A 14,123-nucleotide genomic window follows, 5' to 3' on the forward strand; every position below is an offset into this window, starting at 1 on the left:
GAACTCATTACCAGGGCATGTTGTGAAGGCCAAAACTATAGCGAGGGCTCAAAAAAGAATTAGATAAGTTCATGAAGAATAGGTCCATCAATGGCTATTAGCCAAGATGGTCAGGGATACCAGCCTATGCTTTGGGTGTTCCTAGCCTCTGCCTGCCAGAACCTGGGAGTGGATGACAGGGGATGGATCACTTGATGATCATCTGTTCAGTTCATTCCCTCTGAAGTAACTGCCATTGGTTACCGTCAGAGGACAGGACACTGGGCTAGATGGACTATTGGTCTGATCCAGTATGGCGGTTCTTATGTTCTTAAGCAATACTCCACAAAATTCAGCCACACTATAATAATAATAAAAATAAATCACTCTAACTTATTATTCTTGTCATGTCATGTGAGAAGGAGTTTGATTAGACTAGTCAGTGACTTAGATGACTAACATTTAATTGGCAAATATTCTCAGTATTATCATGCACCACTACATGATCAACCATGACAGCTCCTGAACAGCCCTTCTTTCTAAATTGCTGTCATACATCCTGTTGGTCTACAGATGACCTGTGGAAAATGGAAGGGAGAAGAGATGACAGTACTGATGTATGGATTAAGCAAAGGTTACCTAAAGGTCTACTTCAGGTCTGGAATTTCTTGCCTTATAAATACAGTTAGTTATAAGCCTGGCCACATTTAGTAAGGACTGCAAGACACAGGCCTTTTCATCTTGCTAAAATATGAAATCCTGGATTCCTAGCTAATTGGTGAGAATGAAAAAATGGCAGAAGCAGCACAATTTTTTTTCAATTTATTTGACATATTAATTATTTCATTCAAGGCTTCTTGCAAACTGTGCAAAATATCTCAGTGGTAGGCATCCTATACATTCTAATAACATAAAACATAAAACATACATTAATTGTATGAGAAATCATGCGTTTTTGGAATATCAGAAAGAGGCAGAGAAAGAAGATGACTAGGAACTAATCCAAGTCGATAGGTCTGTGTATGCACTGTGGTTTTGTATGTGTTCTTTATAATCAGTTTAGTCTTTTGAAAATGCATATCACCAAAAACTAAAATCTAGTTCCAAACATTGTCTCTTCCATGGAAAAGCAGGAAGTGAAAGTGAGTAGGTAGAAACCATAGAAATTGACAGTTTAATCATGGAGTTTGGCCTCAACATGATATGAGACTTGCTAAACTTTCTGTATAGAAGTATAAAAATGTGTTTAGATCTTGCATAGCTCAAAAGGTGCCAACTGCTTTGGGAAACAGGAACACAGACATAATAATCTTTTGCAGCTTCTATATAACTGTATGATCCATGCAAAAGCTGGTCAAACAACATTAATTGACTAATTTATGCACCAAAGTTTTCTTTTATGAGTATCCAACTGGAAGGACCAGGAATGAATGTTTACTTCCATACCCAAATGCATTCAGTAGTTCACTTGATTGATATATTATATATGATATTGATATGATATATGAAATATTGCTATACAGACCTCAACAATAAATCACTATGGGGAGGGGTGTTGTGTTTATTAAACCCCAGGCCAGGCTCCTGACATTACTGCAGTTACATAAGGTGAAAATCGGTATGATATTACATTCTTTCAAGCTAAGTTTTCATTAAATGCCTGAGTAGAGCCCTAGTGCTATTATTTTCAATAGTTCACACAAGAATCTGGTATCATTTGCTGTTGGGAAGCAGTATAGATGTGCCATTAACTTTGTGAAAGAAAATTAAATTAAAAAAAAAAAATCAGCCCCAGCCTGCCCACAAAAGAAAAATAAACTTCAAAATGGCCTAAACATTCCGTCTTTACTGGCTTAGCTCCCCAACTTCACAAACTGCTGCAACTTTCTATCTAACTGAGACAAACAAAATCCCACTGACTTGATCATGCCTTCCTCTTCATTAAATTTACATTCACCCAATAAGGAAATTGAAACATTACTTTGTAAGCATGGTGGGCATGCCTGCACCAGTACTTACTGCATGGCAAACTGGGGCCTAACACTCCAGCATGCTGAGTGGACCCTACGATGTGCCCTGAAAGTTCCCTAGTGTACTTGAACATACTGTGTTTTGAAACTAAAGGTAACAATGAATAGAAAATAACATATACAGGCATAGACAATGACTCTTTGTTTTGCTGGTGGGTGCCCTACCCTGGCTCCACCTGCCCACAGGGTTGCTCAGAGGCAGGAGATGGCAGGCTGTGCCAGGACATGAGCCCCAGCTAAGCTGTCCCCATCCTGCTTCTGTCACTGGGACTGTGGAGGGGGTAGCCATGGGCTGCAAGGCAGGATCGGGACTGCTGGGAATGGGGGAGAAGAGGGTCCAGGGGCAGCAGGATTAGGATGCAGCAGGCTGGTGCTCAGGGCACCCAATTTTGGCCCCAAACCACCCCACCCGGTCCCAGCCCTAGCCAGGCTCCCTGTGGGACTTACCTGATGCCTGGGGTCAGAGGAACCCTGGCTAGGAGATGAAGCCACACACATGCCCTTGCCAAAGGAGGCACAACTTAATGCAGATAGGAAGAGGGGAGGCACTGCAGGCGGGGTGGCCCAGCCCCCAGGTGAGCAACGTGGGCTGATGATGCTGTGTGCTAATGCCCAGCATGGTGATCAGTCTAACCCTAACCCCTTAAACTGCTTTTGTCTTGGTTACAGTTGGGGAGCGGGGGGATGAGGGGGCTGGCTTGAGAGCTGGCCTATACTTCCCTCCCTGACTGGGTGCTGCCCTGAGGCTGCCAGGGGTTTGGGGAGCAAGGGGGCACCACCTAGGGAAACAACAATTCACAGCTGATTGATTGAAGTATGGGTTGGATGAATGGGTTGGATGAATGGACTATAAAATGGATAGAGAACTGGCTAGAGCATAGGGCTCAACGAGTAGTGATCAATGGCTCCATGTCTAGCTGGCAACCGGTCACAAGCGGAGTGTCCTGCGGCCGGTTTTGTTCAACATCTTCATCAATGATCTGGAGGATGGGGTGGATTGCACCCTCAGCAAGTTTGCAGATGACACTAAGCTAGGGGGAGTGCTAGATACCCTGGAAGATAGGGATAGGATACAGAAGGACCTAAACAAACTGGAGGATTGGGCCAAAAGAAATCTGATGAGGTTCAACAAGGACAAGTGCAGAGTCCTGCACTTAGGATGGAAGAATCCCATGCACAGCTACAGACTGGGGACCGATGAGCTAGGCAGCAGTTCTGCAGAAAAGGACCTGGGTGTAACCATTTGCAAAAGCTCTGATGCTTGTTTCTATAAAGCTCTCATTTCTCAAGGACAGTAAGGGGAAAGAAATGGATGTCTGATCTGGTGACTGAACATTTAAAACTCATTTAACCTTCATCAGGTCTTGATAGGAGAAGTCCAATAAGGCCCTTGATATGTAAGAGTATTAGAAATAGATGAGTCATATCTCCAGTTTGGACGACTTCATTGCCTAATGAGAGCAAAGCAGACATTTGGTTGCTTCTGATATAGTTCAGAGGTTAAGGAAAAATTAGTAGAGGGTTTCCTAAAGTAATTCCTAGTTTCCTAAATTACTCTTTAATAAACAAGGTGTAAGGGGGGGGGGGGGCACAGAAAAGGGAATAGATAAGAGGAGAAAAAGATGCAAAAGAAAAGGAAGCAATCCTGGTTCCATGAAGTCAATAGGTGTTTTGCCACTGACTCTAGTGGAGTCAGGATTCCACTCAGCAGTGGCATATCTTGTCAAATTTGATCCTGTACTCTTGCCCGGAATTAGTTTAAGAGGAATTCTTTGCTCCTGACTTAACTGGCCTGAATCAGAAATAAATACAGTAGTTTATTCCAGTTTCTCTTTTTCTCTTGGCTGCTTGGGTTACAGGAGGAAACAGATTCCACAGCAAAAAAATACAAATAGAGTTATCTATTCTTAACATCTTCTAAGATGAAAAAAATCAATAGTCATCTCATGCATACATATTTTATAGCCTATAGTATAAAATGCTGAAGGGACCCACAAATGCACTGTCAAGTTTGCTTTTTACTTGGCCAGAGGTTAAGGATGATTGCTGAAGGATAGCTCTTTTATTGTTGCTTGGTGTAGGATATACTACTCCCCCTTTACATTTTAAAGGGATCTCACAAGAATAATCACTAGGCATTTTGGAGGCCATACCCATAAACTCAGATGCCCATAAACCCTACCAATCAGAGCCCACAATCACACATTTGAAGTTATTTAGTATGCCAGTTTTTAAAGAGATGGTAATACACATTTCTGATAAAACAAAGTAATATGTAAATTGAACTTACACTAAAAAGTAATGCAACAATATGTAGAGTGAAGTCATGAATATAGATGTGTGTTAATTTTAAGGCAGGAATCTAGGAAATAAATTTATTTTTCAGTATGGTACTTGAATTCTATAACTGGAATCAATCTTTTCAGTGCAATTTAGCCACATTTATTGCCAAGTTATTATTAGCCTTTGAAAGCAGTATACCATTTTAATGTCTCAAGCTTATGGATCAGAGATATTGCTGTCTCAGCTAATAAGGTGCAGACAGTTAGGTGTCCAGTATATCACACAAGAGTTGTAGCTTGAGATTTAAAAAAAAATAGAACTCAGAATTTTTTTGTTATTGAATTGTAGTCATCTCAAGTATTTTTCATAAATAGGTCCTTTGCCTACTGGGTCAAGGATAGAAGAAGGGAAACATTTTCCTTTTTAATGTCATATACATTTATAATTTATATTAAAAACACTAAATACAATCACACATTCCCAGCCAATGAGTAATTAGCTTTACATTTAGTTTGTGTGATGTTGCAACTTAACAGCAGGACAGTGTTGTATGGTAAAAGAAACAAAACAAAACAACAACAACAACTTCACTTAACTTGTACCCTCCAAGAGAAGATGAGCTTCATGCACTTTCCAACATAGCAGATCCTTCCATCCATCCCTCCATATTTAAATACTTTGCCAGTATATTGTAAAGATTTGGAGACCTCTTTTTAGTTTTCCCTCTCTGCTACTAATTCCCACCAGTAAAAGTGCAGGTGGAAGGTTAATGCAGATGGTGGCTCCCCCACTCTGTGCCAGTGGAGGGGCCCCAGATGTAAGATTAGCTGGGAAAACAACAATGGAGTCATACTCAGTGGGAGTTGGTGTGGAGATCCACAAGCTTCTGGGATGCCCATTCCATGATGGACATTTTTTGTCCTTTTCCCTGTATGGAATGAGTTTTCGTAATCCCAGAGCTCCCTCCTTCATATTCTTACAAAGGAGGCAGTAATTGGTAGCCAAATATTTAGGGAAAAATCCTACTCTGTGTTGCACTTATAAAGGGTGAAGGGCTTCTTCTGCCCTTGTGAAAGCATCAGACCAATAACTCTACAGAGATCCGGAGAATGATAGGGGCATGGGCTGACAAACCAAGTCTCCTGGAGTTGTGGTCTGCAAATCATGGAAGGGATCTAGATCCCAGGGTAATTGGCTCAGATGCTGCAGTCAGCAGCAAATGCTAGATATCAGCAGGTAGAGGCACACTGTACTTTTGTTAAGAGGAGCACCACAGAACAGTTCATATAGTGCTACTGTTACCAACAATGAGGGCCATGATCTGGCTATTAGGATTCCACTAACAAAGGAAGAAAAAAGTAATGTGTTTGCTCAGAGCAGGATTTGCCCTTTAGCTGGGCTCCTGCATCATTAGAATGGGGAAGAGAAGTAAAACATCAACAAAAACAATTTTTTTATGAGAACTAGTCACTTCTGCTAGTGTTGCACACTCAGTTACACAGCACAGAGAGATCAGAATATAAAAGAAAAGGAAATGGCTGGGACATCCCTATGCCTCATTGATCCAGGTCTGCTGGAATACTCCCTTGGGATTGTAATCAGCTGGCCATCAATTACAGCAGCTTTAGTTAGTGCAGAACTGGCACAGGGTGCAGTGCATACCGCATCCTGCAACGTACACCAGAGGTCAGTTCACTCCAAGATAAGAACAAGACGCTAGCTTCAGTCACCTTCACCCTCCCCCTTTGGTAGTCACACTGAGCACAGCTCACCTGGACCAGAGAATCTTGTCCTGTTACTTTAGGGCATGTTAAATGTCATGTGTGGTATTCATGGAGGGGCTGTGCTACTTGATGAATTTGCTAAGTAGGGAACCCCTCCCATCAACCTGTCTCCCACTGATGTATGACTTTCCGATGTCACACAGATACATCCACTGGCCAAGAGGGGGAGAGGACAGAAACTCCCTGCCACCGAAAGACTCTGATCTAGGAAAGGACCTGGCATTTGGGGAAGTGGCTGCAGCAAGGAAGACGGATCCAAGGAGAACCGCCCAAGGAACTGTGTACAGAGCAGCTTGCAGCAGAAGCCAGGGAATCATGTGTGGATCAAGATCAGACACTGCAGCCACATACAGGACTGTGCAGAACTTGTGGGGAAGCAGCACAGACTGGGCAGGGAGCCAATGCAGAGGGGCCCCAGTGAGACACACTGCTAATTGAGCCTTGCCTGGAAACCACAAGCTCCTGTTTGCTGTTAATAGAAGATTGGACAGGAGAGGGTACCCCAGCACTAGGCCTGAAGGACCCTAACTCTCAAATGGGCTATCCCCCTTGGTCCAAATAAGAACTACTATTGTTTCACTTTGAGTTAAAACTATTTAAACCTCAATGCCTATGGTGTTTGCAACATTTCCCTTTCTTGCCAACCCTAACAGAATACTCTTTTTATTTCTCCAAGTGTCTGAGAACTTACAGGGACTCATGAGGGCTGGTGTCTACAGGACCTCGCAGCTAAAGTGCTTTCAGTACTTGCCTCAAAGTCACAGTACACCCGATGCATAATTAGTACCATAGAGGTTTGGGGCACTGCAGCACTTAGCAGCTATAATAATTACACTGGTGATGGCTGTGGGATTCCAATTGGCAAATTTGGATGGCAGCATATAGGGGGTGGGTGCCATGGCTCTGAGGGTTATTTGGGCAGAAATGAACAACCTGATGACTAAAGTGTGTACTTTAGCCCTGAGAGTAGCAATAGACAGGGCAGCATAGGCAGTGACCCATCTTCAATCCCAGAGTTTATACTGAAGATGGCCAGGACTGAGCGAGCCAGACCAACCATTTTGAACCCGCTGCACAAATAAATGACTGGGATAAGGTCACCAAACCGGATTTTGTTGCCTTGCTGCCTAAAGACTAAGCCCAGGAGATGTTTGAATGACTGACATGTAATACGCAGGAGGAATATGCCTCTGTCAAAGATGTCCTACAATTGTCTCTGGACTGAACCACAGACCCTGAGTGGAACGGAACAGTCTTCACCAAGTGGAGACAAGAAAAAGGAGACTCTGTCTGTGATTTTGGTGATTCTCTCCAGCACCTGGCCAACAAGGGATTCCCAGACAATGCAGACTGAATGAGGGATTAACTGACCAGTGACCAATTTATGACCCAGGCAGCTGGGAAAGAGATTTTGATAGCTCCTCATAAGAAGAAACCTGAAGGACTGGATTGCTTCAGATCTCATGGGAGAGTTGGGACTGAGGAGGAGGAGTATGGTGTCTGGGCAATTGCAAGCAATCCAGAACCTACTGTGAAATTACCCGGAAGCTGTCTCTACTGGGGATCAGGATCTGGAGTGCACAGGGTTGACACAGAACTGGACTGAAACTGGAAATACCAGACCACAGAGAATCCCAATCCACCACTAGGTAGTGTTCAGTAAACATCTGCAGTGAATGGGTGAGAATGTGGGCTGTGAGCCCACAGGCTGCACTCAGTGTCTTGGTAAATGGAAATTACAGTAGAGTTATAGGAGCAACAAAACGGGAAAACAGTGGGGGAATCTGCTCAACATCTTAGATGCCTATACACAAATACAAGGAGTATGGGGAATAAACAAGAAGAACTTGGAGTATTAATACATAGTTAAATTATGACTTAATTGGCAACACTTGGTGCAACAAATCTCATGACTGGCATATTGGTATAGAAGGATACAGCTTTTTCAGGAAGGACAGGCAACCGAAAAAGAAAGGTAGTGTTGCATTATACATCAAGAATATATATAGTTGTTCTGCAGTCCAGAAGAGATGAGAAGAAAACCAGTTGAAAGTCCCCGAGTAAAGATTAATGGGGGAAAATAGAGGTGACTTCATGGCAGGTATCTACTATAGATCACCAAATCAGGAAGAGGAGGTGAATGGGACATTTCTGGAACAAATAACGGAAATATCCAAAACAAAGACCTGGTAGTAATAGAGGACTTTAACTACCCAGACATCTGTTGGAAAAGTAATATGGTAAAACACAATATGTCCAATAAACTCTTGCATTGGAGATGCATTGCGGATGACTTCTTGCATTCTGGGCATGACTTCTTGTTTCAGAAGATGATGGAACTAATCAGAGGGACAGCCATTTTAGAGTCTACTCTGACTAACAGGGAGGAATTCGTTACAAATTTGAAGGCTGAGGGCAATTTAGGTGAAAGTGATCATGAAATGATAGATTTTTTTATTCTAAGGAAAGGAAGGCATATTAAAGTGCAACAGCAAACTATCCTAATGCGAAGGAAAGATAGGAGGAATATGGATCCATCAGGAGCTCTTTAATGATCTGAAAATCAAAAACAAATCGTACAAAAACTGGAAACATAGACAAATTACTTAAGATGAGTACAAATGAAAAGCACAGTGGAGTGGAAAGTATGCTTATAAAATTTGTGGATGACACAAAGCTGGAAGAGGTTAAAAGTACTTTGAAGTTCAGGATTAGAATTCCAAATGACCTTGACAAATTGGAGAATTTGTCTGAAATCATCAAGATGAAATTCAGTACAGTCAAGTGTAAAACACTACACTTAGGAAGAAAAAATCAAATGCACAACTACAAAATGGTGACTAATTGGCCAGGCGGTACTGTTGCTGAAAAGGATCTGGGGTAACAAGCGAATCACAAATTGAATATGAGCCAACAATGTGATGCAGTGGCAAAAAAAAGGCTAATAGCATTTTAGGGGGCATTAAGAGGACTGTCATGTGTAAGACAAGAGAGCTAATTGTCCCACTCTACTCAGCATGAGTGAGGCCTTAGCTAGAGTGCTGTGTCCAATTTTGGGCTCCACACTTTAAGAAAGATGAGGACAATTTGTAAAGCGTCCAGAGGAAAGCAACCAAAATGATAAAATATTTAAAAATCAGGACCTATGAGGAAAGGTTAAGAAATTGGGCTTGTTTACTCTTGAGTAAAGAAGACTGAGAGGACATCTGATAACCGTTTTCATATATATTAAGGGATGTTATAAAGAGGATGGTAATCAATTGCTCTCCATGTCCACCGAAGGACAAGAAGTAAACGACTTAATAGTCAGCAAAAGGAAATTTAAGTCAGATATTAGGAAAAAAAACTTCCTAACCATAAGGCTAGTTAAGCACTGGAATAGGTTTTCAAGGGGACTTGTGGAATCCTTATCACTAGAAATTTTAAGAACAGGTTAGACAAACTTCTCTCAGGTATAGCCAGGTATACTTGGCCTTGCTTCTGTGCAGGGGACTGGGCTAGATGTCCTCTTGAGGTCTCTTCCAGCCCTACATTTCTATGATTCTAGGAAAATTTGTGAAGAAAATCTAAAGATCACTGGATACACAACTTTTTTCTTCTGATGTTAGGACTTAATAAAACAAAAACAAACTATGCTGCGTGGGTTTTAATGGGATATTTGTAATCTCCATCATGCATCATCTCCCAACTGTAGCTATGACCCTGGCTGAACCTCCAAATCATAAGAAAGAAAGAAAGAAAGAAAGAAAGAAAGAAAGAAAGAAAGAAAGAAAGAAAGAAAGAAAGGAGATTTGCATCACCACACAGCCTCATAACAGAGTTAAGATCCAGAAAAGTAACTATTACTCACACCATTTTATTAACTGTGTGATAAAGTAAAATAATGGTGGAATTATCTTTTATTTTTATTATAATATTCATCACAATCAATACATTAAGGCAGATGGCATAAGCACTTCTAAAATATTTCTATTGTAATTCAGCATTAACTACCCAATCATTATTTCAGTGTTACCAACATGACTGAACTATGACATTCACATTATAATTTTCTTTTTTTCCCCCACAATCACATTCAGGCTACCATGGCTGGAAAAGGATGTGTCAACCTGTTGACTGGGTACAGTACTTAATACAGATTCTATCATTATCATTTGATTGTGTTATAAATGTTCTTGATATTCTGTGTCAATATCACTTCCCTCCCCCCCAAACATATACCAGTAGGAATTAGCCACTTTTATACACTATGATTGCACTACATGTGCAACTAAAGTCCATTATAATATAGTTTACCGCTTTATAAAACAATGCTATAGTGATAACATTGAATTACTCAGATTTATCATAATCAGGAAATCAGTTGTTCATTTAGTGCTAGAAACATGGTGAAAAACATCTGATTTATTCTAAATGTTTATCAGATATGATGAGCAATTCATTTTTAGTCCCTGAACATTATGTTTAAATTAATTAACCTTGTTTTCAGATTGGTCTAATTTTTACATGTAAAACTGCTAGGTTTTCAGTGCATTCAGATTGGTTCATAAACTTTCCCGTGGAATAGATTAATCCGCATGAACCACAGGTTAGCTGATACCAAACATACTAAATTATCAAACAATCTTCCAACACACACACACAGTTTTTTTTATTTCCAAACTATGACTGGTTTACTGACATTAAATGTAACTCAAGGAAAGAGTTATCATTAAGAATTGCTCCGTTGTGGAATTTGAGACACTTAGTCGTGGCTCATGTGTTATTTCCAATGATTCTCTTGGGATAGGATTATCATTATCAAATGTTAAACACAAACAACTTTTTCATGTCTTAGTGCTTGTCCAGCATCTGATTCTGAAAAAAGAAATGATTTTAAGGCTGTTTAAGAAATGTGTCTAAAGAAGACTTCACTCTGCTCTGCTGAGAATCATGTTTTACTTTTCTCAATACTTTTACTTACTCAATACATTTTAGCATCTTTCTCTTGCATATGTATCTGTTGCTACTTTTAACTACAAATGGATGAATTGTGTTGAGTGTCTCTTTACTGCAATATGTTATGGCTAGTTCTTACCTTATTGTGATAGATAAGAGTACATCTTTGCTAACAGAGTGATTGACGGACAGAGAGAGAATGTTGTGTGAATTGCCACACCCAAATCGAACTGTTGGTCTTCCTTCCTCAAGATACAGATGAAGAAACTGTTCTCCAAAATTCTTTTCACTGGCTTTGAAGAAACAAATTTAAAACGTTATTTACTATCATTCAAGAATCAGATCTTTAGAAAACAATCTATACTCTAGGAACAGCAAAAAAAAAAAAAAAATCATAACCGAAAAGAATTTCAGCTACTTAATATTGTACACTATCATTCTACAGCTATTAATGATAACCTATACCTTATCCAGCTTCTGTGTTCCAGTGAAGAATCTTTTATTAGTACCATACAATTTTGCTTGAGTGACAACAAAATTAATGTTTGGATCAACAGCGGATGACAAGCCAATATTAGACTGTTCAAGTTGAAAGACAAGATTTCAGTTTGTTATTTCTGTAGCTGTTCAACTGCACAATGCATTTTTATGCTTACATTAACTGAAGATAACCTTCCTTATACATCCAACAGTGTCAATTAGGTAATGTGGTTAATGATGGTGGTAATAAAGCAAATAAATCACAAATACTCTAGGACATTTTCCATCAGTTTTTCTGCTGATTTTCTTTCTACTGAGTTCCGCTATATTTGGAATTCAAAAAACATAAAATATTTTTTTTTCCTGTCCAGGGAATGTCCATGACAAGTACTATGAATAATGGCCCTTTACCATGACCTCACAACATCTTCACAGCCTTCCCTGGCAGACCATTTGACCAATCTAGAGGGAAAGCAGGTAAGCTGATTTGCTGAAGTGATCCAGCCTTAAAATAAATGTGCTAGAAGATGAAAACACAGTTTTCCACCTTTATTTGCTTTTTCTAAGTATTATGCTGCCACAGTTAAGACTTTTTACCATAAAGAATAGGCTGTTGTCTGCTAAAGCAAAGATTGCCCTTCACACTAGTGAGTCATTTTGAGTTTCAAAAATTTCTAGTTATGCATTTTTTACATTTAACTATGTTTGCTTCAGGAACATATATGAAAGGGTTTTTTCCTCGATGATAAACTTTTAAAATGTGAATAAGATTATTACATTATTTCACACTTTAACTGAGCTAAATAAAAAAGCCAGCCAAGTCTCCTGGGGTTTACTGTACATCTTCAGTCAGCAACATATGATCATAAATTTATTGTTTTTCATCTGGCAGCTAGAAATCACAGTAGTTTTAGGTTATCTTTCAACCTTATTAAAAAAATGACTTTTTAGAATCTAGAAATTACTGTATGAGTGAGTTTTAAACAGGAGGCCATGATTTTTACCCCCAGCCCAGTATATTCATGACAGGTAGGGCCACACTTTGCTCTTGGATGAACATACATATCTTTTAAAAAACTGGAAGTAGTATGCAAGTCATGAATATTATCTCAGTCCACATACACACTCCATGGTGTGCAGCAAACATGACTAAAGAGGAGTATATATCTGGCCCAAAATAAAAAAAGACAAACCTACTGGAAGTTTTGGGAAAAATACCTTTTACTTAAAAAAAACAATCACAAGTCGTCTAATTGCCATAGGGTGAGGTCTGGATTGGGTCAGTTCCAGTGGGAAAACCATCCCTTACTTCCAATCTGGTCCATAGCTAGGGCCTTCCCTTCCCTTGGGAAGGTCTGCATGAATATTGCCCACTCACAGATCAATCAATGGGCTTGGAGAGGGGGAAATCTACATAGTGTTCATTCCCAGGCTTTCCTATACAGTAGGGTATTAAACAGCTGGAAGGAACTGAAGCTAGCTCTTGACTCATGGAAGGAAGACCTTTTGTAAAGGGGAAAGCTCAACTTTCATTAAAAAAAATAATGACCAGATTTCTCAGTTGCACCCAATAGCACATAGGGGGTAGGTGGGAGCAATAAACTGCTTGTGAAATCCTGGTACTGACCTTCCAGCATAGTTTAGAATAGCCACAGCTCATGGCAGAAGGATACCCTATCTATGGTCCGTTTCACCTGGCAATGCTCCTGCACCACGAGTGGCATAGGAACTGTGCAGCACCACACCACCTACGGATTCTCCCAGGCCCAGGGGCATCTTTTCACCAGATTTACCTGTCAGGATGAAGCCTGCCAGGAAGATAAATGCAAATGCAACTTATCAGTCCCAAGAAAGTTGTTCTAAATATCTAAACTTTTTGCTTGTAAAGAAATGTTAATCAGTCACTGGAGCTGAAAGGGATAAGCAGATTCTACTTCTGAAAGAGAAAAGGATATCTAAAGATCCCATTACTTTCCTACACATAGCTTTTATCTAAAATGATTAATTTAAGTCGGTGAAGTATCCCAAAAGGTAGGGGTGTGTAACCATTTTGCTGACAGTCTCCAAAATACTTAGGTCAGCCCTCCCACAGTGGTAATATAATGGTGGACAGAAATTGGTTAAGGTTGGGTTGGAGAGGGGGGAGAAAAAATTGATTTGCAGGCTCATTCAAAAACCCTTACACCAGATTTGCTAGTTAAAATGTCAAGTTCTTCTTAAAGTTGGAATGGAACCAGCTACTGTTTATTCTGGTAGTGTAATACCACAGTGCAACTGCCATGGCAGGGTCCAAAGTAGCTGTTGGAAGAGGGAACTCTTATCCTTCCACCACTGGGAGTGATGCACTATGCAAGCCCTGGCATCTGTCTTTCCCTGCCCCTCTGGGGACTCCAACAATGCACAGTGAGGTAGGCCCAATCTGCTTCCGTGCTGTGTCCTGCAGGATCCAGACTTTCTCCCCTTAGTGACTGCCTAGCCCAGAATTCAAATTCATACTTGGAGCGAGCCTGCAGCCCAATTTACCCTCTGTAAGATCCCCACCATGAACCTATATGAGAAATACAAGGAGTGAGAAGTATGATCAGTCGAGACTGTTAGAGGTGGATTTGAAAAGGGGGTGAAAATATTT

At 40.4% G+C, this 14,123-nt stretch overlaps 1 protein-coding gene across 1 annotated transcript in view; it reads right to left on the reverse strand.

Moving 5' to 3' along the window:
• Window positions 1-13,270, reverse strand: part of LOC137162620 (protein eyes shut homolog) — a 57,283-nt gene extending 44,013 nt beyond the window's left edge. Inside the window, exons 1-2 of the mRNA XM_067562525.1 lie at window positions 13,189-13,270; window positions 11,154-11,307 (exon numbers count right to left, since the gene is read on the reverse strand). Of these exons, the coding sequence (XP_067418626.1) occupies window positions 11,154-11,307; window positions 13,189-13,270 (236 nt within the window). The remainder of the gene's footprint in view (window positions 1-11,153; window positions 11,308-13,188) is intronic.
• Window positions 13,271-14,123: the final 853 nt, after the last annotated feature.

This window comes from Emydura macquarii, unplaced genomic scaffold (assembly GCF_026122565.2).
Source record: "Emydura macquarii macquarii isolate MOO-44397 ecotype Brisbane River unplaced genomic scaffold, CSIRO-AGI_Emac_v2 contig_2437, whole genome shotgun sequence".
Lineage (NCBI taxonomy): Eukaryota > Metazoa > Chordata > Testudines > Chelidae > Emydura > Emydura macquarii.